The sequence below is a fragment of the Mytilus californianus genome, unplaced genomic scaffold (assembly GCF_021869535.1).
Source record: "Mytilus californianus isolate M0D057914Y unplaced genomic scaffold, xbMytCali1.0.p SCAF_10, whole genome shotgun sequence".
Taxonomy (NCBI): Eukaryota; Metazoa; Mollusca; class Bivalvia; order Mytilida; family Mytilidae; genus Mytilus; species Mytilus californianus.
Window position 1 is genome coordinate 41511353 of NW_026262582.1, and position 23474 is coordinate 41534826.

The 23474-nt window shown below is 32.2% G+C and overlaps 1 protein-coding gene across 3 annotated transcripts in view; it reads right to left on the reverse strand.

Annotated features, from left to right (window-relative positions):
* Window positions 1-4269: 4269 nt before the first annotated feature.
* LOC127718117 (alsin-like) overlaps window positions 4270-23474 on the reverse strand; it is a 101873-nt gene continuing 82668 nt past the window's right edge. For all 3 annotated transcript variants that reach the window (XM_052224063.1, XM_052224064.1, XM_052224065.1), the window contains exons 27-34: window positions 23269-23395; window positions 21766-21923; window positions 21178-21303; window positions 19944-20120; window positions 17669-17776; window positions 8291-8354; window positions 6385-6567; window positions 4270-6008 (exon numbers count right to left, since the gene is read on the reverse strand). In XM_052224063.1, coding sequence (XP_052080023.1) covers window positions 5964-6008; window positions 6385-6567; window positions 8291-8354; window positions 17669-17776; window positions 19944-20120; window positions 21178-21303; window positions 21766-21923; window positions 23269-23395 — 988 coding nt within the window. In that variant the 3' untranslated portion in view covers window positions 4270-5963. The remainder of the gene's footprint in view (window positions 6009-6384; window positions 6568-8290; window positions 8355-17668; window positions 17777-19943; window positions 20121-21177; window positions 21304-21765; window positions 21924-23268; window positions 23396-23474) is intronic.

Below are 23474 nucleotides of genomic sequence, written 5' to 3' on the forward strand. Positions count from 1 at the left end.
AAAAGGGTTGTTCGACCAATCTTTTCCTAATTTAATGGCAAATAACATGTCAAAAGTTGGCAGTTGATGATTAAAATGGTGTATAAAGTTTCTGCAAGTCATAAAAACACATCATAGTTTCATGATATGTCTTCAACTTAGTATTCTGCACCATCTCCAAAACCAGAATGATCGCATAGATCCAGCATGGCTGAATCAAAAATCATACTGTGGATTCATTATTATTCGCGGGATACCAATTTTCGTGGATTTCGTGAGTATAGTTGAACTACGAATTCCATAACCTACAGTATTTCAGGAAAATCAGGAGACCTAAACAAAATGACTTCATACCTGAGGCCTCCATTTGCTTCCCTTCTACCAAGTGAAAAGGAAAATAACATAAATATTGAGCTTCTTTGCTTTTTGAATTATTGAACAAACAAACAAAAATCAGGCCTTACTAGTATTAATTGACAGACAAACTAAATAAACTCATCATAGAAGTAAAACTGTGTACGCCAGACGTGTGTTTCGTTTACAAAAGACTCACCAGCGCCGCTGAAATTAAAAAAGTTATAAAAGCTAAATACAGTGGGAAGTTGACGAGTATTGAATATCCAAAATTCCTAAAGATTTTGCCAAATACAAATAAGGTAATTTATTTCTAGGGTAGAATCTTTAGTATTTCGGAAAATTCAAAGTTTTGTAAACAGTTAATTTTTAAAATGTATGACCAAATCAATGATAATTTATGTCAACACAGAAGTGATGACTACAGGGCTAAATGATATTATATCTTAGGTCATCAATGACTCATGGCTACTGATATTTTTTAAACTATAAAGTATCTTAATGTACACACCAGAAGCGTATTTACCCGTTTAATTCAGGCTATAATGACGCTGATTTGAAGTAGTTACTAGTTGGCCTTACCAAATTAATGGGATGTGCTGTAGAAAATTTAGTGTGATTAACATTATTTACGTGAAAAGTAAAAATATTGAAAATATTTTATTAAATATGAAACCACTTTGTTGCACAAATTACAGTCTGCTTCTAGTGAATTCAACCTTGACCTATGACATGGTGAACTCAAAGCTAATAAGGATATTTCTCTCATTATATGTGACCATATACTAGTATCCAAGTAAGGTTGCAATCCAATATACAATATTTGAGTGAGCGTTGAGACAGACTGCATACCGAGGGGTTAAAAACAAATCATCCAGAAAGAAGCATTTTTCTAAGGGATGGCATTTCAACTATTTTGAAAGATGAAATAATGTGCTGACGTTTTATAACGGAAAGTGAAAGGTAGTTCCTGCGTTCATCAGACACATTCTGGGTTCAATATGATGCAAAAATGAAAAACAATATGTCCTTGTACAACAAGAGTGTACACTCTGAAATGTCTCGCCTGCTTTACTTACGATTGAATTTATGTTAAAAATCAGGAATGAAGGTTTTACTAGAAGTATTAAATAAACTTAACATTATCACCTTGAAAATGATGCGAAGGTCAGATGAACCATGTCAGACTTGACATGTACACCTTACAATCATTCAATACCGCAAATTTAGTTGACCTATTGCTTTTAGTACCTGGAAAAGAGACCAAACCACATAAACTTAACAATGACCATTGAACCATGAAAATGAGGTCAAGGTCATATGAACCATATCAGACAGACTTGTATATGTTTCAAACATTCCATACACAAAATATAGTGGTCCTATTGCTTATAGTACATGTCTCTGAGAAGTAGATCAAACCACAAAAACTAAACTTTGTCCAATGAACCATGAAAATGATGTTAAGCTCAGATGACATGTACACCTTACGATTATTCCATAAACCAAATATAGCTGACCTCTTGCTATTAATATTTGAAAAACAGACCAAAACACAAAAACTTAACATTGAACAATAAACCATGAAAATGAGGTCAATATCAGATGAAACCTGCCACACTGCCATGTACACCTTACAATTATTCCATACACCAAATATAGCTGACCTCTTGCTATTAATATTTGAAAAACAGACCAAAACACAAAAAATTAATATTGACCAATGATCCATACAGATGAGGTCAAGGTCAGATGATAGCTGCCAAACTGATATGTACACCTTACAATCATTCCATACACCAAATATAATTGTCCTATTGCTTATAGTACTTAAACAACAGATCAAAACACAAAAACTTAGCATTGACCAATGAACTATGAAAATGAGGTCAAGGTAAGATGATACCTGCCAGACAGACATGTACACCTTACAAACATTCAATTCACCAAATACAGTTGACCTATTGCTTATGGTACTTGAAAAACCGACCAAATCACAGAACCTTAACATTGACCACTGAACCATGAAAATGAGGTCACGGTCAGATGAAACCTGCCAAACTGACATGTAGCCATTACAATCATTCCGTACACCACATATAGTACCTACTGCTTATAGTTTTTGAGAAACAGACCTAATCACGTAACTTTAACCTTGATCACTGATCAAGGAAATGAGGTTGAGGTTAGTAATACCTATGTATCACATACAGCAACTTTCATTGCAGGCAATATAATAAAGCTTTATACAAATAGTTAATGACGTAGACACTGGCAAATTGTAATCCCCATGTCTCGCATTATTTGATGAAGGAGAGACAAAAATAGAAGTAAAAAAGAAGTTTGAATCAAACGAATAACTCAGATGGAGTCACTGAGATTAGATACATCACCTGGTTAAAACCAAAAGCACTGCTTAACATGAGTTACTCATCATGCATCTCTGATTTAAGTCACATCCAGTTATGTATGCTAACATTAAAATCTTTACTTTCTTGGGTAAAATTTCAAAATAAGTCTTTCATTAATCCATAAGTGCTATTTTATTTCAAAATATCATCGCAAAAACCAAAAAAAAAAAACCAAAAACAAAGAGGAGTTATTATGAGTCCATTTGATTTGACAAATATATAGTTAAAATATGGAGGCTCTTTTAATAAACTGTTAACACAGAGAAATGTCTTACCTTTTTGTTATTTTGATAGTAAAATGCAAATGTTGAAATAAAAACAGCAATATTTTCAACACGTTAGTTATGCAAAATATTCAGTCAATGAACCATGACTAAAGGTACAGGGTCAAACAATCTCCATGGAAAAGAAATATGCCAATGCTCGTACAACTGCATACCAAATTTCATTGACCTACAACTAGAAGTTCCCCATAAACTTACCTAATCACAAACTAATAAATGTAAACTAAGCAAAAGTTTTCAAAGTCAATAGACCATCACTGAGGGTGGGGGGCCAGATAATCTCCATGGAAATGAGATGTGCCAATGCTAATTCAACTGCATACCAAAAATCATTGACCTACCACTAGTGGTTCCCCATAAACTGACCTTATCACACACTAATACATGTAAACAAAGGAAAAGTTTCAAAGTCAATAGACCATGACTGAGGGGGTGGGACCAAATAATCTCCATGGATATGAGATGTGCCAATGCTAATACAACTGCATAACAAATTTCATTGACCTACCACTAGTGGTTCCCCATAAACTTACCTAATCACAAACTAATACATGTTAGCTAAGCAAAAGTTTCAAAGTCAATAGACAATGACTGAGTGGGGTGGGACCAAATAATCTCCATGGAAATGAAATGTGCCAATGCTAACAGAACTGCATACCAAATATCATTGACTTACCACTATTGGTTCCCCATAAACTGGCCTTATCACAAACAAATATTGTTGACGCCGCTGCGGCTGCCGGTAACAGCATAACTTTGTTATGATAACATAAAATGCAACCAAGTACATAAGGGGGTTTGGATGGGGGTCCTTCAATTCTGTGTTCTTTAATTATTTAGGCCGTTTCTCTATTCTTTATATTTTAGCACCTCATTATTCTCTATTCTTTATATTTTAGCACCTCATTATTCTCTATTCTTTATATTTTAGCACCTCATTATTCTCTATTCTTTATATTTTAGCACCTCATTATTCTCTATTCTTTATATTTTAGCACCTCATTATTCTCTATTCTTTATATTTTAGCACCTCATTATTCTCTATTATTTATTTTTTTGGTCCATTTTTCTCTATTCTTTATATTTTTTGCCCATTATTCTCTATTCTGTAAACCCCCATCCACACCCTCACATAAGCTTTCTGTCAAACTGTCTCTGAATTTTGTTGTGTTTTGGAGAGACAGGCATGCAGAGATTTTCACAATTTCAGCCACAGGGCAAGATGTGGGGACAGTATAGAGTTAAAATTTCATAAGCCATTTATTATATATGCATAAGCAATTTAAATTGTATTTATATATGACATTCATATACAAATGTTTATAGAATTATCAACTCTATACAGCTAAAGCAATGATCACAGAAAATTGTCTTTAAGACAAAACAAAACAATTTATAAATAAATAAACAATATGCATCTATCATTATGATATACAACAAAAAGAATTGATTTCTATTATTAAATAAAACATTTGCATGCACACTAACAATTTCTTGCAGATGATGCTACATCAAATTAAGAAAAGAAATAAAAAAAAATAATCTAAGTACCAGTATTTGCTTAAAGCTTCTACTGTGAGAGGCTTTTTAAATTGTTTTTTGATATCATGAATTCTAACATTGAGCATGTTTTGCTTAAATAGAAATCTTTTGTTTCAGGAAAAATGGCTAATAAGTATTTTAGAAATTAGAGCAATTGCATTTACATGTTTGGAAGTGTGTGTGTGTCTTTTGCATAAAACACTGAAATATATACAGGATTTAACTAAATGTATAATATGTTTGGCCCAAACTGCAGCTTACAAATTATTCCCCCAAAATAACATAAACATCAGCTTTGATTTGATCGATATTCACTTTTGGCGATGACTGTACTGTAGGTTTCTATAAATGATTTCATCTGCATGTTGGTGAATAAAAAAATTTCAAAAAATGAAATTGGACTTCTTACAAAATCCATCATTCATTGCCTGACAATGCACAATAAAATGATTTTATTTCTAAACTTAACCTATCTGAAAAACCCTTAGGCTCATAAATAAATTCATTACAACTCATACCACATACATACTGTAAATTAAAAAAAATTTGCTATGCTTTAATAATTGCTACCGAAAAAGTATTGAAATGATAAAAACTTAAAAATTTACTGAAATGCCAAGAATTAATCTTGCATACTTGTTCTTTCTTGAAAAATAGCAATGATAAATGTACGCAAAATTTTCAGAAAAAAAAATGACAAGTTATTTACTACCACCACATGACATGTTTTGATGTGTATAAATTTAATAAAATACAAAAAAAATGTACATAAATTATTAAAGCCTGACAGAAGCAATTATACAGCTAAATCTAAACTTTGGAAATATTATTATATTTTTACTGTTATAAAATATTTGTTCTACTTCACTTTTTCCCTTTTTGTCTTTTATTAAACACTGTTTAGTCCTTTCAATTTATTTCCTATGTTCATTATTTCATGCCAAGTTATCTTGCCTTCTGATACCCATACTGCAAATTTTATCTTATGCAAAAAATATCATTTCTTTTTCTTCAGTACCAGTATCACATTACTTAAAATATTTTAAAACATTAACAATTATTACAACAACAACAGATGTCAAATGATGGTAATACTAATAGCTTACATAGCCTACAAGCCATGAAAACATTAAATGCCAACATTCTTACATGAAACTTCTGTAACAATTCACATTCTAACATGAGATGCCGATGCAATGAACATTCTTTAGACATATAAAAATTACTAATATTTAGTTCTTAAATTTTCAGTTTCTTCTATTGTGACAATACAAGAATACATGCAATTATCAAATTAAATGCACAAATTATACATATAATATAAATGTCTATAAGTTGTCGCCATTTTTATATTTTTTTATTTCTATATGATGTCACCTCTCAGGACTTTTCTTTAGTGTGTTGGTATTTTCTCATTCTGTATTTGGTAATAACAAGCCTGAAAATGAGATATAGAAATTGACTGCTTTAAACATGTTGGTTTAGATGACAAATACTGTTCTAAAGAAGATAATGAAAAGTATGTGCTTATTAAAGAGATTTACCAAGGGATATAAGAACCTCTGAATACTTGTCAATTACATTTATAACACATTTTTGACTTTCTGAATATTATTCACTATTATATATATGATGTGTAAACATAAAGTGCAAGCAAATTTAATTTTCATGGACAAGAGACACTATAGCCTAGACTTCCTTCATAGATGGGCTTATAAAATTATAAAAACACAAAGATTTTTCAAATCATGATAAAATAAACATAGATTTTAAATAGATTAATCTACAATTAATAAACTGACGGGTTCACTTACATAAAGAGTTGTGAACATTATTCCAAGTTCTCCGTTCTCTAAATATCGTTCCATCAAATCCTCAATAAAATGAACTTCAGCTCCAAGATGACGAATTTTAGACCTAACAACCACATACTGAAAGATCGGGAAAAGTTCATCCATACACCATATATGCTCTTCTCCTAAAGTTGTCTGAACAGTCTAAAAAATATAAAACGGAATCACAAAGACCTGATTAAAGTATAGATCCTGTGTCCACATTTTGTTTACCAGCATCTGAAAACACTCCATTCAACTTTCTGCTCTGGTGATTATCATGTCAGCCAATGAAATTTCTACCATCATATTTTTGAAGTTGTCACACCGCGTATATCATTACATTATAACCCCAGGATCTCAAAAGGTTTATAAGAAAGAAAGCAGAATGGAGCGTTGTTAGAACTTTATAAGCATAGCATGGACATCTATGTATTCATTTGTGTATTCATAGGATCTTTATTTCATCATCAGATTAGAATCTTTTAACTATTACTAATTTAACTGATGGATAGTTTTAAACAATGCCTTTAAACTTTGTACTTGACCTTGCTCTCACAATGTTCTGATTCAAGTGATGAGCCTTACATACACAAATTTCGCTTTGGTCTACTTAATTATAAGCCTTGTATCTTTAATGAGCTTTTTTTGATAAAAATCATAACTTCTTTGATCAAATATTGTGAAAGTATAATTATTCTCTTGAAGGGGAGAGGTTAAGTAGGACAAAAGTGCAATTTTTGTGAACTTTTAGGTGAAATAAAACCAAGAAACCTAAATTTTTGAATTCAGACTTTGTCTCAATTATTACTAGCTAGTACTATGTACCCATACAGCTGTCTTTAGTATGGACACGACACAAGTCCATCATTTCAGACCAATGATGACTTCATATGGCCTTTTTTTGTATTCTTGCTCTGTTGAGTTATTGTCTCCTTGACAAATATTACACATATCTCCTTTTATCCATAGAAACCAAATCATGTATGTTGTAAATTATAAATTGTACAAACCAGGTACACTGACTGGTAAATAATAACATCACATGACTGATTGATGATATTTGGTGTTTTAACTATTCAACTATTTTTAAAGGTGGTTAATAACACTACAGGGAGATAAGTCTGTAAAAATCAGCTGAACGTTTTAATCACGTTCTATTGTTAATGAAATATTAAGCTTCTCAATGATCAAAATTAGTGTTTATCAACCTGCTATATATCCAATGAAATTTTTCCAATAAAGTGTGTGGTTCAAGTTTTTTGAAATTTTGTCAAATGGTCAAAGTAAATATTTTGTCAAAATTTTATGAAAATTAAACGAGCCAAATTAATTTTAGCCAAGGTGTTTGGTACCACCTTAACTATAAGCTATTTCATGGCAGCCAGTTTTCTTTGGTGGAGGGAGCCAAAGTGCCTGGAGAGAACCAACTACCTTTGGGAGGAAAGTTGCAATCCTATTCAATTAAAATTGGAGTCTAACATACTTAGTGGTACAGTAATTGAATAATTAGACCACTTGGCCATCGATGCCTCATTACATCACATACCACATAGATGTTTCATAAAGATAACAGCATTTCGATTTGCATACAGCAATGATGCAGTGCACATGGTCTCTTTGACAATATTAATGTTAGTGTTACCACAACCCAAATGAATATCAAATAGATTGTAAATTCACATATTTTTTATTGTTTTACTTTTTTAAATTGCAAGTGGATAGATTTGGCAAAAATAAAAACTTCCATTTCTAAAATTTTGCATAGCATTTTTTGTATGCACCATTTCCATGGCAATAAATAATCTCATATAATAGTTCATGGTTCATCAACATCAATAATTATTCAAGCAATAAATTTGAAATTACAGTATACTAAATGACATACCTCTGTTATTTCTGTAAAAGAATCTCTTATAACTTGTATTTTTTCTTTTGGACTAAAAGCAGTACTGAAATATGAGATGATTAACATATTTTGAATACCTGGATCTACTGATATTGAAAAAGTTATTTATCATATTTAAAAAAAAAATATTGAGATTTATCTTGTTCTTAGCTACTTTTTCCTTGCTAGTTGATAATCAATTTGTGTGTTTTTTTTTTATCTCAGTTCTGTATTGTTCTTAATTCAATTATAACATTAAATCTCTAATTATAATAAAATGCTTCGCTGGGCGCAGCTTGATACGACCGCAGAGGTCGAACCCTGAACAGTTGGGGCAAGTATGGACACAACATTCAAGCTTGATACAGCTCTGAATTTGGATTGTGATTAAATATTTGACACAGCATAGGTTTCTGACACAGAAAGAATGTGGTCTAAGAACTTCAATTTTTTTAATTTACCTATTATGGTCCAATGTCCAAAATCAAAATACATGGTTAGATTCAGCATATCAAAGAACCCCATATATTCAATTTTTGTTGAAATCAAACAAAGTTTAATTTTGGACCCCAACTTGGACAAACTTGAAAACTGGTCCCATAATCAAAAATCTAAACACATGTTTAGATTCAGCATATCAAAGTACCCCAAGAATTCAATTTTTGTTAAAATCAAACTAAGTTTAATTTTGGACCCTTTGGACCTTAATGTAGACCAATTTAAAAAACGGGACCCAAAACTAAAAATCTAAAAACACGGTTAGATTTGGCATATCAAAGAACCCCAATAATTCAATTTTTGATGAAATCAAACAAAGTTTAATTTTGGACCCTTTTGTCCTCAATATGAACCAATTTGATAGCGGGCCCACAAATAAAAAATCTAAATACATGGTAAGATTCAGCATATCAAAGAACCCCATATATTCAATTTTTGTTGAAATCAAACAAAGTTTAATTTTGGACCCCAATTTGGACCAACTTGAAAACTGGGCAAAAAATCTAAAATCTAAATACATGTTTAGATTCAGCATATCAAAGAACCCCATATATTCAATTTTTGTTGAAATCAAACAAAGTTTAATTTTGGACCCCAACTTGGACCAACTTGAAAACTGGGCCCATAATCAAAAATCTAAACACATGTTTAGATTCAGCATATCAAAGAACCCCAAAAATTCAATTTTTGTTAAAATCAAACTAAGTTTAATTTTGGACCCTTTGGACCTTAATGTAGACCAATTTAAAAAACGGGACCCAAAATTAAAAATCTAAACACTTGGTTAGATTTGGCATATCAAAGAACCCCAATAATTAAATTTTTGATGAAATCAAACAAAAAAGTTTGATTTTGGACCCTTTTGACCTCAATATGAACCAATTTGATAGCGGGCCCACAAATAAAAAATCTAAATACATGGTAAGATTCAGCATATCAAAGAACCCCATATATTCAATTTTTGTTGAAATCAAACAAAGTTTAATTTTGGACCCTAATTTGGACCAACTTGAAAACTGGGCCAAAAATCTAAAATCTAAAAACATGTTTAGATTCAGCATATCAAAGAACCCCATATATTCAATTTTTGTTGAAATCAAACAAAGTTTAATTTTGGACCCCAACTTGGACCAACTTGAAAACTGGGCCCATAATCAATAAAATGCTCCGCTGGGGCGCAGCTTGATACGACCGCAGAGGTCGAACCCTGAACAGTTGGGGCAAGTATGGACACAACATTCAAGCTTGATACAGCACTGAATTTGGATTGTAATTAAATATTTGACACAGCATAGGTTTCTGACACAGAATGAAAGTGGTCTAAGAACTTAAAAATTTTCAATTTACCTATTCATACATGTGATGGACTGTGAAACTCAGATCAGGAGATTGGGAAATTTTGGTCAGGAGATTAGGACTCAGATCAGGAGGTTTTTAATCGACATTAATTTTGTTGTAAATGTAACCGTGTGCTGTAAAAATGGTCTTTTAAAGTGTGTTTTCTTCAACTTTCCAACCAATTTATTATGTTTATAGTACCCTTGTACTTATAAAGTTTCTCCATCTTTATATTCTACATGTTCAATCTAACATTGTTTTTTTCCAGTATGTTCTTTAAATTTTTTACTTCATATTCTATAAAACAATCATTGCAACCAGAACATTTGTTTAGCTGTCTGCAAATAGTTTTTATTTTTTTTTTTTTTCTCTTGCAAATAGTTTTTATTCGCAAACTCAGAAATCCATTCTATCTGTAAAGTTAGGGTCATAGTTATTATATAAATTTCAATTTAAGCCTTAAAAGGAAGTATAGAATCCTCAAATAATTTTCAAATTATTATTTTTTTATTTGTCCTAAGACATTTAAAATCATTTAATAACCATCCTTTTATGATTATTTGTTCAATTTATATTTTATTTATATTCTTTTAAAAATTTTCATTATTAAAAGGAAAGTAACTTAAAACAGGATAAATCAAGGGAAGTAACCCAATAAATACACAGTTTTTGTTACACAACGGCAGTTAGCCTGAGGTAAAAATCGTTGCTTACCAGTATGTTTGACACCCAAGCTGACAAGTGAAGCCATATAATTATGCATGTTAATTGATTTACAGGTAAAATATAACTTCAGGTAATGTCAGTTACACCAGATGCCTGAGATGTTATGTTGGGCAGAAATTTTTCATTCATGAAAAATTTCATTCACGGGATTTTTTCAACGGGAGGGGGGGGGGGGGAGGAGACCCCTGAAAACGGGATTATTGTACTCCCGTCGGGAGGTTCACATGTATGCCTATTCAAACCATATCATTATTATTTGCTTTTATATATAAATCAGAAATAACCAATTTAAAATGGAAAATGTTAAAGAAAAAAAAGGAAAAAAAAAATCCCCCCCCCCCCCCAATTTTTTGAACCCCCTTATGATTCATCGCCCCCAAACTCAATCCCAGCTTTCCCTTTGTGGTATGGTACCTTGCAGTACAATTTCAGAGAGATTCATACACTTGAACACAAGTTATTGTCTGGAAACTAGAAAAATGCTTGTTTTTTGGCCCCTTTTTGGCCCCAAATTCCTAAACGTTTAGGGCAATTACCCCCAAACTCAATTCCAGCTTTCCCTTTGTGATATGGAACCTTGCAGTACAATTTCATAAAGATCCATACACTTACACACAAGTTATTGTCCTGAAACTAGAAAAATGCATGTTTTTTTTGCCCTTTTATGGCCCCTAATTACTAAAATTTTGAGGGAAAACCCCCAAAATCAATCCCAGCCTTCCCTTTGTGATATGGAACCTTGTAGTACAATTTCATAAAGATCCATACACTTACAAACAAGTTATTGTCATGAAACTAGAAAAATGCTTGTTTTTTGCCCCTTTTTGGCCCCTAATTCCTAATATTTGGAGGAAATAACCCCAAAAATCAATCCCAGTATTCCCTTTGTGATATGGAACCTTGTAGTACAATTTCATAAAGATCCATACACTTACAAACAAGTTATTGTCATGAAACTAGAAAAATGCTTGTTTTTTGCCCCTTTTTGGCCCCTAATTCCTAAAATTTGGAGACAATTACCCCCAAAATCAATCCCAGCATTCCCTTTGTGATATGGAACCTTGTGGTACAATGTCAGAGAGATCCATACACTTACACACAAGTTATGTCTGGAAGTTACAAAAATGCTTATTTTTGGCCCCTTTTGGCCCCTAATTCCTTAACTGTTAGTACCATAACCCCCAAAATCAATCCCCACCTTCCTTTTGTGGTATTGAACCTTATGGTAAAATTTCAATGAGATCCATTCCCTTAAACTAAAGTTAGAGTGCGAAAACTAATGTGTATTCGGACGACGACGCCGGACGACGACGACGACGCCGACGACGACGACGACGACGACGACGACGCCAACGTCATACCAATATACGACCACAAAAATTTTTTTGCGGTCGTATAAAAATCTAAACACATGTTTAGATTCAGCATATCAAAGAACCCCAAGAATTCAATTTTTGTTAAAATCAAACTAAGTTTAATTTTGGACCCTTTGGACCTTAATGTAGACCAATTTAAAAAACGGGACCCAAAATTAAAAATCTAAATACACGGTTAGATTTGGCATATCAAAGAACCCCAATAATTCAATTTTTGATGAAATCAAACAAAGTTTAATTTTGGACCCTTTTGACCTCAATATGAACCAATTTGATAGCGGGGTCCACAAATAAAAAAAATCTAAATACATGGTTAGATTCAGCATATCAAAGAACCCCATATATTCAATTTTTGTTGAAATCAAGCAAAGTTTAATTTTGGACCCCAATTTGGACCAACTTGAAAACTGGGCCAAAAATCAAAAATCTAAATACATGTTTAGATTCAGCATATCAAAGAACCCCATATATTCAATTTTTGTTAAAATCAAACAAAGTTTCATTTTGGACCCTTTGGACCTTAATGTAGACCAATTTGAAAACTGGATCCAAAATTAAAAATCTAAATACACGGTTAGATTCGGCATATCAAAGAACCCCAATAATTCAATTTTTGATGAAATCAAACAAAGTTTAATTTTGGACCCTTTTGTCCTCAATATGAACCAATTTGATAGCGGGCCCACAAATAAAAAATCTAAATACATGGTAAGATTCAGCATATCAAAGAACCCCATATATTCAATTTTTGTTGAAATCAAACAAAGTTTAATTTTGGACCCCAATTTGGACCAACTTGAAAACTGGGCCAAAAATCTAAAATCTAAATACATGTTTAGATTCAGCATATCAAAGAACCCCATATATTCAATTTTTGTTGAAATCAAACAAAGTTTAATTTTGGACCCCAACTTGGACCAACTTGAAAACTGGGCCCATAATCAAAAATCTAAACACATGTTTAGATTCAGCATATCAAAGAACCCCAAAAATTCAATTTTTGTTAAAATCAAACTAAGTTTAATTTTGGACCCTTTGGACCTTAATGTAGACCAATTTAAAAAACGGGACCCAAAATTAAAAATCTAAACACTTGGTTAGATTTGGCATATCAAAGAACTCCAATAATTAAATTTTTGATGAAATCAAACAAAAAAGTTTGATTTTGGACCCTTTTGACCTCAATATGAACCAATTTGATAGCGGGCCCACAAATAAAAAATCTAAATACATGGTAAGATTCAGCATATCAAAGAACCCCATATATTCAATTTTTGTTGAAATCAAACAAAGTTTAATTTTGGACCCTAATTTGGACCAACTTGAAAACTGGGCCAAAAATCTAAAATCTAAAAACATGTTTAGATTCAGCATATCAAAGAACCCCATATATTCAATTTTTGTTGAAATCAAACAAAGTTTAATTTTGGACCCCAACTTGGACCAACTTGAAAACTGGGCCCATAATCAATAAAATGCTCCGCTGGGGCGCAGCTTGATACGACCGCAGAGGTCGAACCCTGAACAGTTGGGGCAAGTATGGACACAACATTCAAGCTTGATACAGCACTGAATTTGGATTGTAATTAAATATTTGACACAGCATAGGTTTCTGACACAGAATGAAAGTGGTCTAAGAACTTAAAAATTTTCAATTTACCTATTCATACATGTGATGGACTGTGAAACTCAGATCAGGAGATTGGGAAATTTTGGTCAGGAGATTAGGACTCAGATCAGGAGGTTTTTAATCGACATTAATTTTGTTGTAAATGTAACCGTGTGCTGTAAAAATGGTCTTTTAAAGTGTGTTTTCTTCAACTTTCCAACCAATTTATTATGTTTATAGTACCCTTGTACTTATAAAGTTTCTCCATCTTTATATTCTACATGTTCAATCTAACATTGTTTTTTTCCAGTATGTTCTTTAAATTTTTTACTTCATATTCTATAAAACAATCATTGCAACCAGAACATTTGTTTAGCTGTCTGCAAATAGTTTTTATTTTTTTTTTTTTTCTCTTGCAAATAGTTTTTATTCGCAAACTCAGAAATTCATTCTATCTGTAAAGTTAGGGTCATAGTTATTATATAAATTTCAATTTAAGCCTTAAAAGGAAGTATAGAATCCTCAAATAATTTTCAAATTATTATTTTTTTATTTGTCCTAAGACATTTAAAATCATTTAATAACCATCCTTTTATGATTATTTGTTCAATTTATATTTTATTTATATTCTTTTAAAAATTTTCATTATTAAAAGGAAAGTAACTTAAAACAGGATAAATCAAGGGAAGTAACCCAATAAATACACAGTTTTTGTTACACAACGGCAGTTAGCCTGAGGTAAAAATCGTTGCTTACCAGTATGTTTGACACCCAAGCTGACAAGTGAAGCCATATAATTATGCATGTTAATTGATTTACAGGTAAAATATAACTTCAGGTAATGTCAGTTACACCAGATGCCTGAGATGTTATGTTGGGCAGAAATTTTTCATTCATGAAAAATTTCATTCACGGGATTTTTTCAACGGGAGGGGGGGGAGGAGACCCCTGAAAACGGGATTATTGTACTCGCGTCGGGAGGTTCACATGTATGCCTATTCAAACCATATCATTATTATTTGCTTTTATATATAAATCAGAAATAACCAATTTAAAATGGAAAATGTTAAAGAAAAAAAAGGAAAAAAAAAATCCCCCTCCCCAATTTTTTGAACCCCCTTATGATTCATCGCCCCCAAACTCAATCCCAGCTTTCCCTTTGTGGTATGGTACCTTGCAGTACAATTTCAGAGAGATTCATACACTTGAACACAAGTTATTGTCTGGAAACTAGAAAAATGCTTGTTTTTTGGCCCCTTTTTGGCCCCAAATTCCTAAACGTTTAGGGCAATTACCCCCAAACTCAATTCCAGCTTTCCCTTTGTGATATGGAACCTTGCAGTACAATTTCATAAAGATCCATACACTTACACACAAGTTATTGTCCTGAAACTAGAAAAATGCATGTTTTTTTTGCCCTTTTATGGCCCCTAATTACTAAAATTTTGAGGGAAAACCCCCAAAATCAATCCCAGCCTTCCCTTTGTGATATGGAACCTTGTAGTACAATTTCATAAAGATCCATACACTTACAAACAAGTTATTGTCATGAAACTAGAAAAATGCTTGTTTTTTGCCCCTTTTTGGCCCCTAATTCCTAATATTTGGAGGAAATAACCCCAAAAATCAATCCCAGTATTCCCTTTGTGATATGGAACCTTGTAGTACAATTTCATAAAGATCCATACACTTACAAACAAGTTATTGTCATGAAACTAGAAAAATGCTTGTTTTTTGCCCCTTTTTGGCCCCTAATTCCTAAAATTTGGAGACAATTACCCCCAAAATCAATCCCAGCATTCCCTTTGTGATATGGAACCTTGTGGTACAATGTCAGAGAGATCCATACACTTACACACAAGTTATGTCTGGAAGTTACAAAAATGCTTATTTTTGGCCCCTTTTGGCCCCTAATTCCTTAACTGTTAGTACCATAACCCCCAAAATCAATCCCCACCTTCCTTTTGTGGTATTGAACCTTATGGTAAAATTTCAATGAGATCCATTCCCTTAAACTAAAGTTAGAGTGCGAAAACTAATGTGTATTCGGACGACGACGCCGGACGACGACGACGACGCCGACGACGACGACGACGACGACGACGACGCCAACGTCATACCAATATACGACCACAAAAATTTTTTTGCGGTCGTATAAAAATCTAAACACATGTTTAGATTCAGCATATCAAAGAACCCCAAGAATTCAATTTTTGTTAAAATCAAACTAAGTTTAATTTTGGACCCTTTGGACCTTAATGTAGACCAATTTAAAAAACGGGACCCAAAATTAAAAATCTAAATACACGGTTAGATTTGGCATATCAAAGAACCCCAATAATTCAATTTTTGATGAAATCAAACAAAGTTTAATTTTGGACCCTTTTGACCTCAATATGAACCAATTTGATAGCGGGGTCCACAAATAAAAAAAATCTAAATACATGGTTAGATTCAGCATATCAAAGAACCCCATATATTCAATTTTTGTTGAAATCAAGCAAAGTTTAATTTTGGACCCCAATTTGGACCAACTTGAAAACTGGGCCAAAAATCAAAAATCTAAATACATGTTTAGATTCAGCATATCAAAGAACCCCATATATTCAATTTTTGTTAAAATCAAACAAAGTTTCATTTTGGACCCTTTGGACCTTAATGTAGACCAATTTGAAAACTGGATCCAAAATTAAAAATCTAAATACACGGTTAGATTCGGCATAACAAATAAATAAATGTGGTCAAAGATTTTACAAATCTAATGCGCCATACTGTGCAATTAAAGATTACTTCTTGAAATTTTTCAATATTTGAAATTTGAAAAAAAAATAATATTTGAAGAATAATTCTTTTTAATTTCTGAAATCTGAAATGAGAAAAAATTGACCCCCCACAATTTCTTTTTACCCCCCCCCCCCCCTTTTTCCCCCCAAACCATAATTACCCATTTAAATTTACCATAGTGCTAACTTAATCTATTTTATAATAGAATTTAAAATATAGTGTCAAATCTTTCATATGGATTTTTTTGTAAAAAAAAAAGATGCAACATTTGCAGATATTTTTACTGGTCTTCCTTTATAAATATGCATTTCTTTAAACATAATTTAAAAGCAGTGTAAGGGAAGTAACCAAAACGTTGTATTTGGATTACCTCCCTTACACTGTTTTAAATTATCTTAATTGTTCATTAACCATTACTTTATACATAATTTAAAAGCAGTGTAAGGGAGATAATTTCAACGATGTATTTGATTTATCTCCCTTACACTGCTTAAAATTATGTTTTGTACTAAAGTTTTTGTCCATTAACCAGGACAACCTTGTTTTTCCCCCTTTTTTGCCCCTAATTCTTAAACGGTTTGAGCCATAACCCACCAAAGCAAATCCTAACCATCCCTTTGTGGTATGGAAACTTGTAGTATAATTTCAGAGAGATCCATACACCGTTCCACAGTTATTGTCTGGAAACTAGAAAATGCTTATTTTTGGCCCCTTTTTGGCCCCTAATTCCTTAACTGTTGGTACCATAACCCCCAAAATCAATCCCCACCTTCCTTTTGTTGTATTGAACCTTATGGTAAAATTTCATAGAGATCCATTCACTTAAACTAAAGTTAGAGTGCGAAAACTAATGCGTATTCGGACGACGACGCCGGACGACGACGACGACGACGACGACGCCAACGTCATACCAATATACGACCACAAAATTTTTTTTGCGGTCGTATAAAAAGGAAACCTGTTCACAATTTGATGTCAATATAAAGGTAAATTTATACCAGTAATTTCCATTGTTGAGATGTAAAAAAATAAACCTGAAATTCTAACCTGATTTGTTGAAGTCTTTCTATTGCAATAACATAACAATGGTCCCTTATGTTGGACAATGATGAACTTCTCTTGTTGAAAAAACTTTCATCTAACAACCAAAACTTCCTGAAGAAATAAAATGGCAATTTTAAAGGAAGGTAAATCTTGATCCACTACAATTTTACATAATACAATTGACATGTTAAATGAGAAGTCTACCAACATGATGCATTATGATACATTGTTACCAAAGGTCTTGAAAAGGGTTTTTGATTATGTGATTACTTGGTCGTTTTTATAGTGATTATTTGATTACCAGACCAAATATTTCATGATTATTTGATTATTTGATAATCTAAGGACTGTATTTTTGATTATTTGATTATCTTGTTTAAAAAAACAAGCATTCTGAGAGTATTGCATGGCAATACATAGTCCCCTACCAGGTAAAAATTCATTATACTGGAACTAAATGCTAACTTGTTCTATAACTTGTTATGGTGTAAACAAAAAGTAAATATCATGTCAATATCTTCAAGCATGACTAAAAACAGTGTGGAAAACTGATTATATGAGTGAATTTTTCAAGTCCAAGGACCATAACTCTGCACAAAATTATTAGACCGAAACAAAAATTTGAACTTGATCTGTAACTTGTCATGATAAAACTATATACCAATTATCAATCAATATCTTATAAGCATGATGAAAGAAACATTAGATATGATTAATAGTTCTCTATAATTAGATATGATGTAAATTATAATCAAATATAATTATTAGTTCCAAATATTTTTTCTTTCATTTGTCACAAACTAATAAAGATTTGTAACTTATCTATAAAATGTCAACAACTTTTATCTATGCAATGTAATGTATTGAAATATATACATTAATAAAAATAGATTATTATCTAATTAAAGGATTTCTCTTCATATTTTATTTTTATATATATAGCATTCAGAAAATTAGTTTATACTAAATAACAAACAAACCTGCCAAAAAATTCTTCAAATAATTCAACAAAGAATCTTTAAAAAAAAGAGTTATTTCCCTTTGTACAGAAATATGGTTTAACATAGTACTCTAACATTAGATATGGTCCAGAGTTATGGTTCATAACTCTGGATTAAATCATCAGACCGGAACAAAATTCAAACTTGATCTATAACTTGTAATGATAAAACTATATACCAAATATCAAATCAATATCTTCAAGAACGAAGAAAAAAAGTGTGGAAAGCTGATTTGCCGGACTGACAGATGGACAGATGGACAGACGGACAGACGGACAGAGTGCAAACGTAAAGTCCCCTTCGACTTCATCAGTAGGGGACTAATAATTAATGATTATGTGATTTTATTGGCAAACAATTTGTGATTATGTGATTACTTGGACACCCCCACGAGGGGCCTCAGTCTTGTACTGTGGATTCTTTATAATTCCTGGGATACCAAGTTTTTGGGATTTCGTAAGTATAGATGAACCACAATTTTAATTGTACAACAAAGTACAAATTTTTCTTTGGGCTTGTATGCAGACTGTGGCAAAACCACAAAATCAATAATCCAAGAAAAAACAATGTTTCCTCAATCCACAAAAAATTGATACCAATGAAAATAAAAAAACCCACAGTTGTACATTTTCTTCTTCAGACCTGCAGATTTTTTGGTTCATGGGGGATTTCCCTGAAAAAGGTATTGACCCAACACTTGAAATCCTCAACTATATTAGCAAAATACTTCAAAACTGACATTCAAATGAGTAAAAACTAAATTCAAGCACATATATGATTCAAAACCATTTGACACGTGTAAGATATGCAGTAGGTCCTTTGTGCTAGATAACTCTTATAACAAGAATGTGTCCATAGTACACGGATGCCCCACTCACACTATCGTTTTCTATGTTCAGTAGACCGTAAAATTGGGGTCAAAACTCGTTTGGCATTATAATTAGAAAGATCATATCATAGGGAACATGTGTACTAAGTTTCAAGTTGATTGGACTTCAACTTCATCAAAAACTACCTTGACCAAAAACTTTAACCTGAAGTGGGACAGACGGACCAACGGACGGATGAACGAACAGATGAACAGACGCACAGACCAAAAAACATAATGCCCCTCTACTATCGTAGGTGGGGCATAAAAAGATATCAAAAGTTGGCAGGTATGATTTCGACCTCCTGGCCTTTTAAGCAATCACATGGTGAACACATGGTGGGATTATTTAAAATGAACAACATATAAACAGATCCAAATTTACATTTGAGATGAAGAAAATACTTACTGATCGACACCAAGATAAGCCATAAGAGCTACATCGCCTTGTTTATTTAATTTCTGCACTCTTTCCCAATATTTCTCGTCCATTTTGTCATTGTGTAAGGCATAAAGGTCAAACAAAGGGGGATAAATCTTGGGTAGTAAAATAGGATGTAATAAACCTCCTGCAGACACAACCGCTCTGTAAATAAAAATTCAAAGGTCAAAAGTGCAATAAATTTGAAACAAAAAGTAAAATAAATGGAGAATGTGTCCATGGGACACAGATGATGCCCCAGCTTGCACATAACGTTATAAAGGGGAATAACTCGAGAACGGTAAAAGTGACACCACCCAAATTCGAACTTGATCTGTGTTTTGTGGTAATAAGCACTGTGTATAAGTTTCATAACATTTGGTTAAGGCAAACTTAAGTAAGAGAACAGAAACCAATTTTGGGACGTACATTCGTACGGACAGACAAGGGTAATATTTAATGCATCCTCGGATGACGGCGGCGCCATAAAAATCATATTACTGCAATACATTATAAATTAATGGAGAATGTGTCCATTGGACACAGATGCCCCGCTTGCATATAATGTTATAATGGGACATAACTAGAGAACTGTAAAAGTGACGCCACCCAAATTCGAACTTGATCTGTGTTTCGTGGTAATAAGCATTGTGTATAAGTTTCATAACATTTGGTTGAGGCAAACTTGTTAGAGAACGGAATCTAAACATTCTGCAATTTTTCCATTTATAAAGGGGCATAACTCTAGAACGGTTAAAGTGACGCCACCAAAATTCAAACTTGATCTGTGTTTTGTGGTAATAAGCATTGTGTATAAGTTTCATAACATTTGGTTGAGGAAAACTCAAGTTAGAGAACAGAAACCAATTTTGGGACGTATGGACGTACGTACAGACTGACAAGGGTAAAACTTAATAATTGTAATATGTATATTACTTTTTCTACTGTTTATTTTCATTGTTTGCTATATAGTTATGTATGTTTGGAAGTCATTGGCCCATATGGACGTAAAGCGCTTTTTCAATCAAGTAAAGTATATCTTTTCCAAATTTTTTGCAATTTTTTTTCTAAATTGAATTTTAAGTAATTGGTCAAAGTTGGTGCATTTGTTTGGAACAGTAATATTTTAAGAAAAACAGTTAAAGAAGCAAGAAGAATTTACTCAAAGTCTAAAGTTCTGGTCCTAGTGAGTTCATGAGTACATGTCAGCAGGATAACCTACTTTTCACTTTTTGTAGACTGAAGGGCAATAACTCCATCTGTCTCATCATCACTGTCAATATCAACATATTTCTCTGATCTGATTTGTAGAGGACCTCCATTCTGAGGTAAATCTGGGAATAATATTCTAAAAACAAATAAAATAAGTATTTAGAAAATTAAAAAGATATATAATCTTACAAATTTAAATTGTAATTCATTTCTTTTTCCTCTTTTCTATGCCATTTCAGAATGAAATAATTCTGGGTAACATTTTCCAAACATCAACCAAAATGTTCTGATTCGTTCACAGCATCATAAACAATAGACATTCCACCAATGACGTAAAGTTATTTCTTTACGGTATTCTCCCTATGAAATTTCAAAAAAGTCTTCTACATTCTGAAAAGGTGAAATCTCTAATGATCTTTAACCTAAAGCAATTAAATACGATCATCAGAAATATCACAGAAAATAACTCCAAAAATGTTCAACAACATATTTACTTACTAAATAATTCTGTAAGAAAGATATCTATCAGTACAGACGTTTTTAAATACTGACAACAATTGTATTGACTGTTCAAATTAAAGACTTCAAATCATACTACCTTACAGTAAGGTAAATCCTTTTCACATAAGAATTTACTTCTGCTACAGCATGGTTGAGAAGTCGTGGATGTGCTCCAACACCAATATAAGCTGCCCTAAAGACATCCACTAGTCCGTCCATCAGCTTACCGAGTGGGTGAAATGTAATCTCAAATGCCTGGAAATAAATATATACATCATCAGCAAACCAGTCAATATGTAAGCTATTAATTTTCATAGTGAAACAATTTTGAGATAAAAAAAAACAAACAAACTAGCCAATATAGAAGGAAATTTTTATGTTTTTTTGAGCAAAAAGGCCTTGATTAAAAAAAAAAAGATAAGAGCATTTAGTCACCATATAAAAATAGAATATGATAGATGTTTGATAATATTTAATGTATGATCTGAGATTTGTGCATGACATGGGTTAGATTAAAACCTTGTGAAACACTACCACAGGGCGGACATTTTATGTCTGATCCCGATTTTAATCCCTTAAGACTTACAAAAGGCAATTATAGTAATCAGTTGGCCATCATATAACCAATGATTGACATTAAAAAAACGATATTAAACTTTACTTTGATATAAGTTCGATGTTCTGACGTAAACTGTTAAGAAATTGACAGTGCATCATTCAAAGTGTGCAACATCAGCGTACTAATATCTGCCTTAGACTCTTTATTTGTGCAAAATAACCTTGTCAAAAACTTTACTTTTGTTTTTAAAAAGCACATTTTCTAATACCGGATGTTGACTTGACAATGGTAAAACATGGACCAGAGACGGATATGTAAAATCTGTGTATGTTTACAAAGCACGATTGAGTTTAAGTAGCTCTTTCCTCGTTATTTATCAAGAAAATACTCAAAATGAACGTTAGATAAAGGTATCAATGATAATTTTAACATTTTTGAAGAATTAGGATGCATAATTAAATTTTTCAGCTGCGCACATGTGCACACGTGTACTAGTTCAAACAACGTGGTTCTGACGATTTTTCGTTTAAAACCTTTTTAAATTGTTCATCAAATCATATTTATAACGTATTTCTGATAATTTCAATCTTTTTGACTAAATTAATAAGATGCAGACCGCTGAAATGTAAGAAAATAACTTTAAATAGACGGATCAATGTCCGGTACAAAATAGTTTACCTGTCGCCTGAACAGGTAAATTTCAGCTGTCTGACAACTAATTAACCTTGATTAAAATGAGAAGGTATTAAAGTAGGGTTTGTTTTGATAGTACTTATTCATCATGTCACTTTTATGACCGGAAATGTGTGGCTATTTAAAGGCAAAAGGTCGGGTCAAAAAGATCGCATAAACTTTTTAAATTATGTTAAAATGTATTGACCGTCTCTTAAGAAAGCCTTGAAAACTAAAAGTAGATGTCCGTTTCATGCTTTTCCCAGACGGACAATGTCTGGTAAATTTATAAATGTCCAGAATATATGACCGTTTTGGAAGCCACGCACTACCATACATACCCAGTAGTGATATTCTGTTACTCCTTACCCTATCTAAATATCTCTTAATGTCATTATAATATTCTGTGGACAAAGTCCCTTTATTGTGAGGTGGAATCTTTTCTATTTCTTCAACAAATGATCCCTGGAACTTTTTCCATTTACTGGATACATTTCTAAAATAAAGATGATTAATTGATTGATATATAAATATTACACAAAGATTTACACAAAAACTAGAACAGTAAAAGTGAT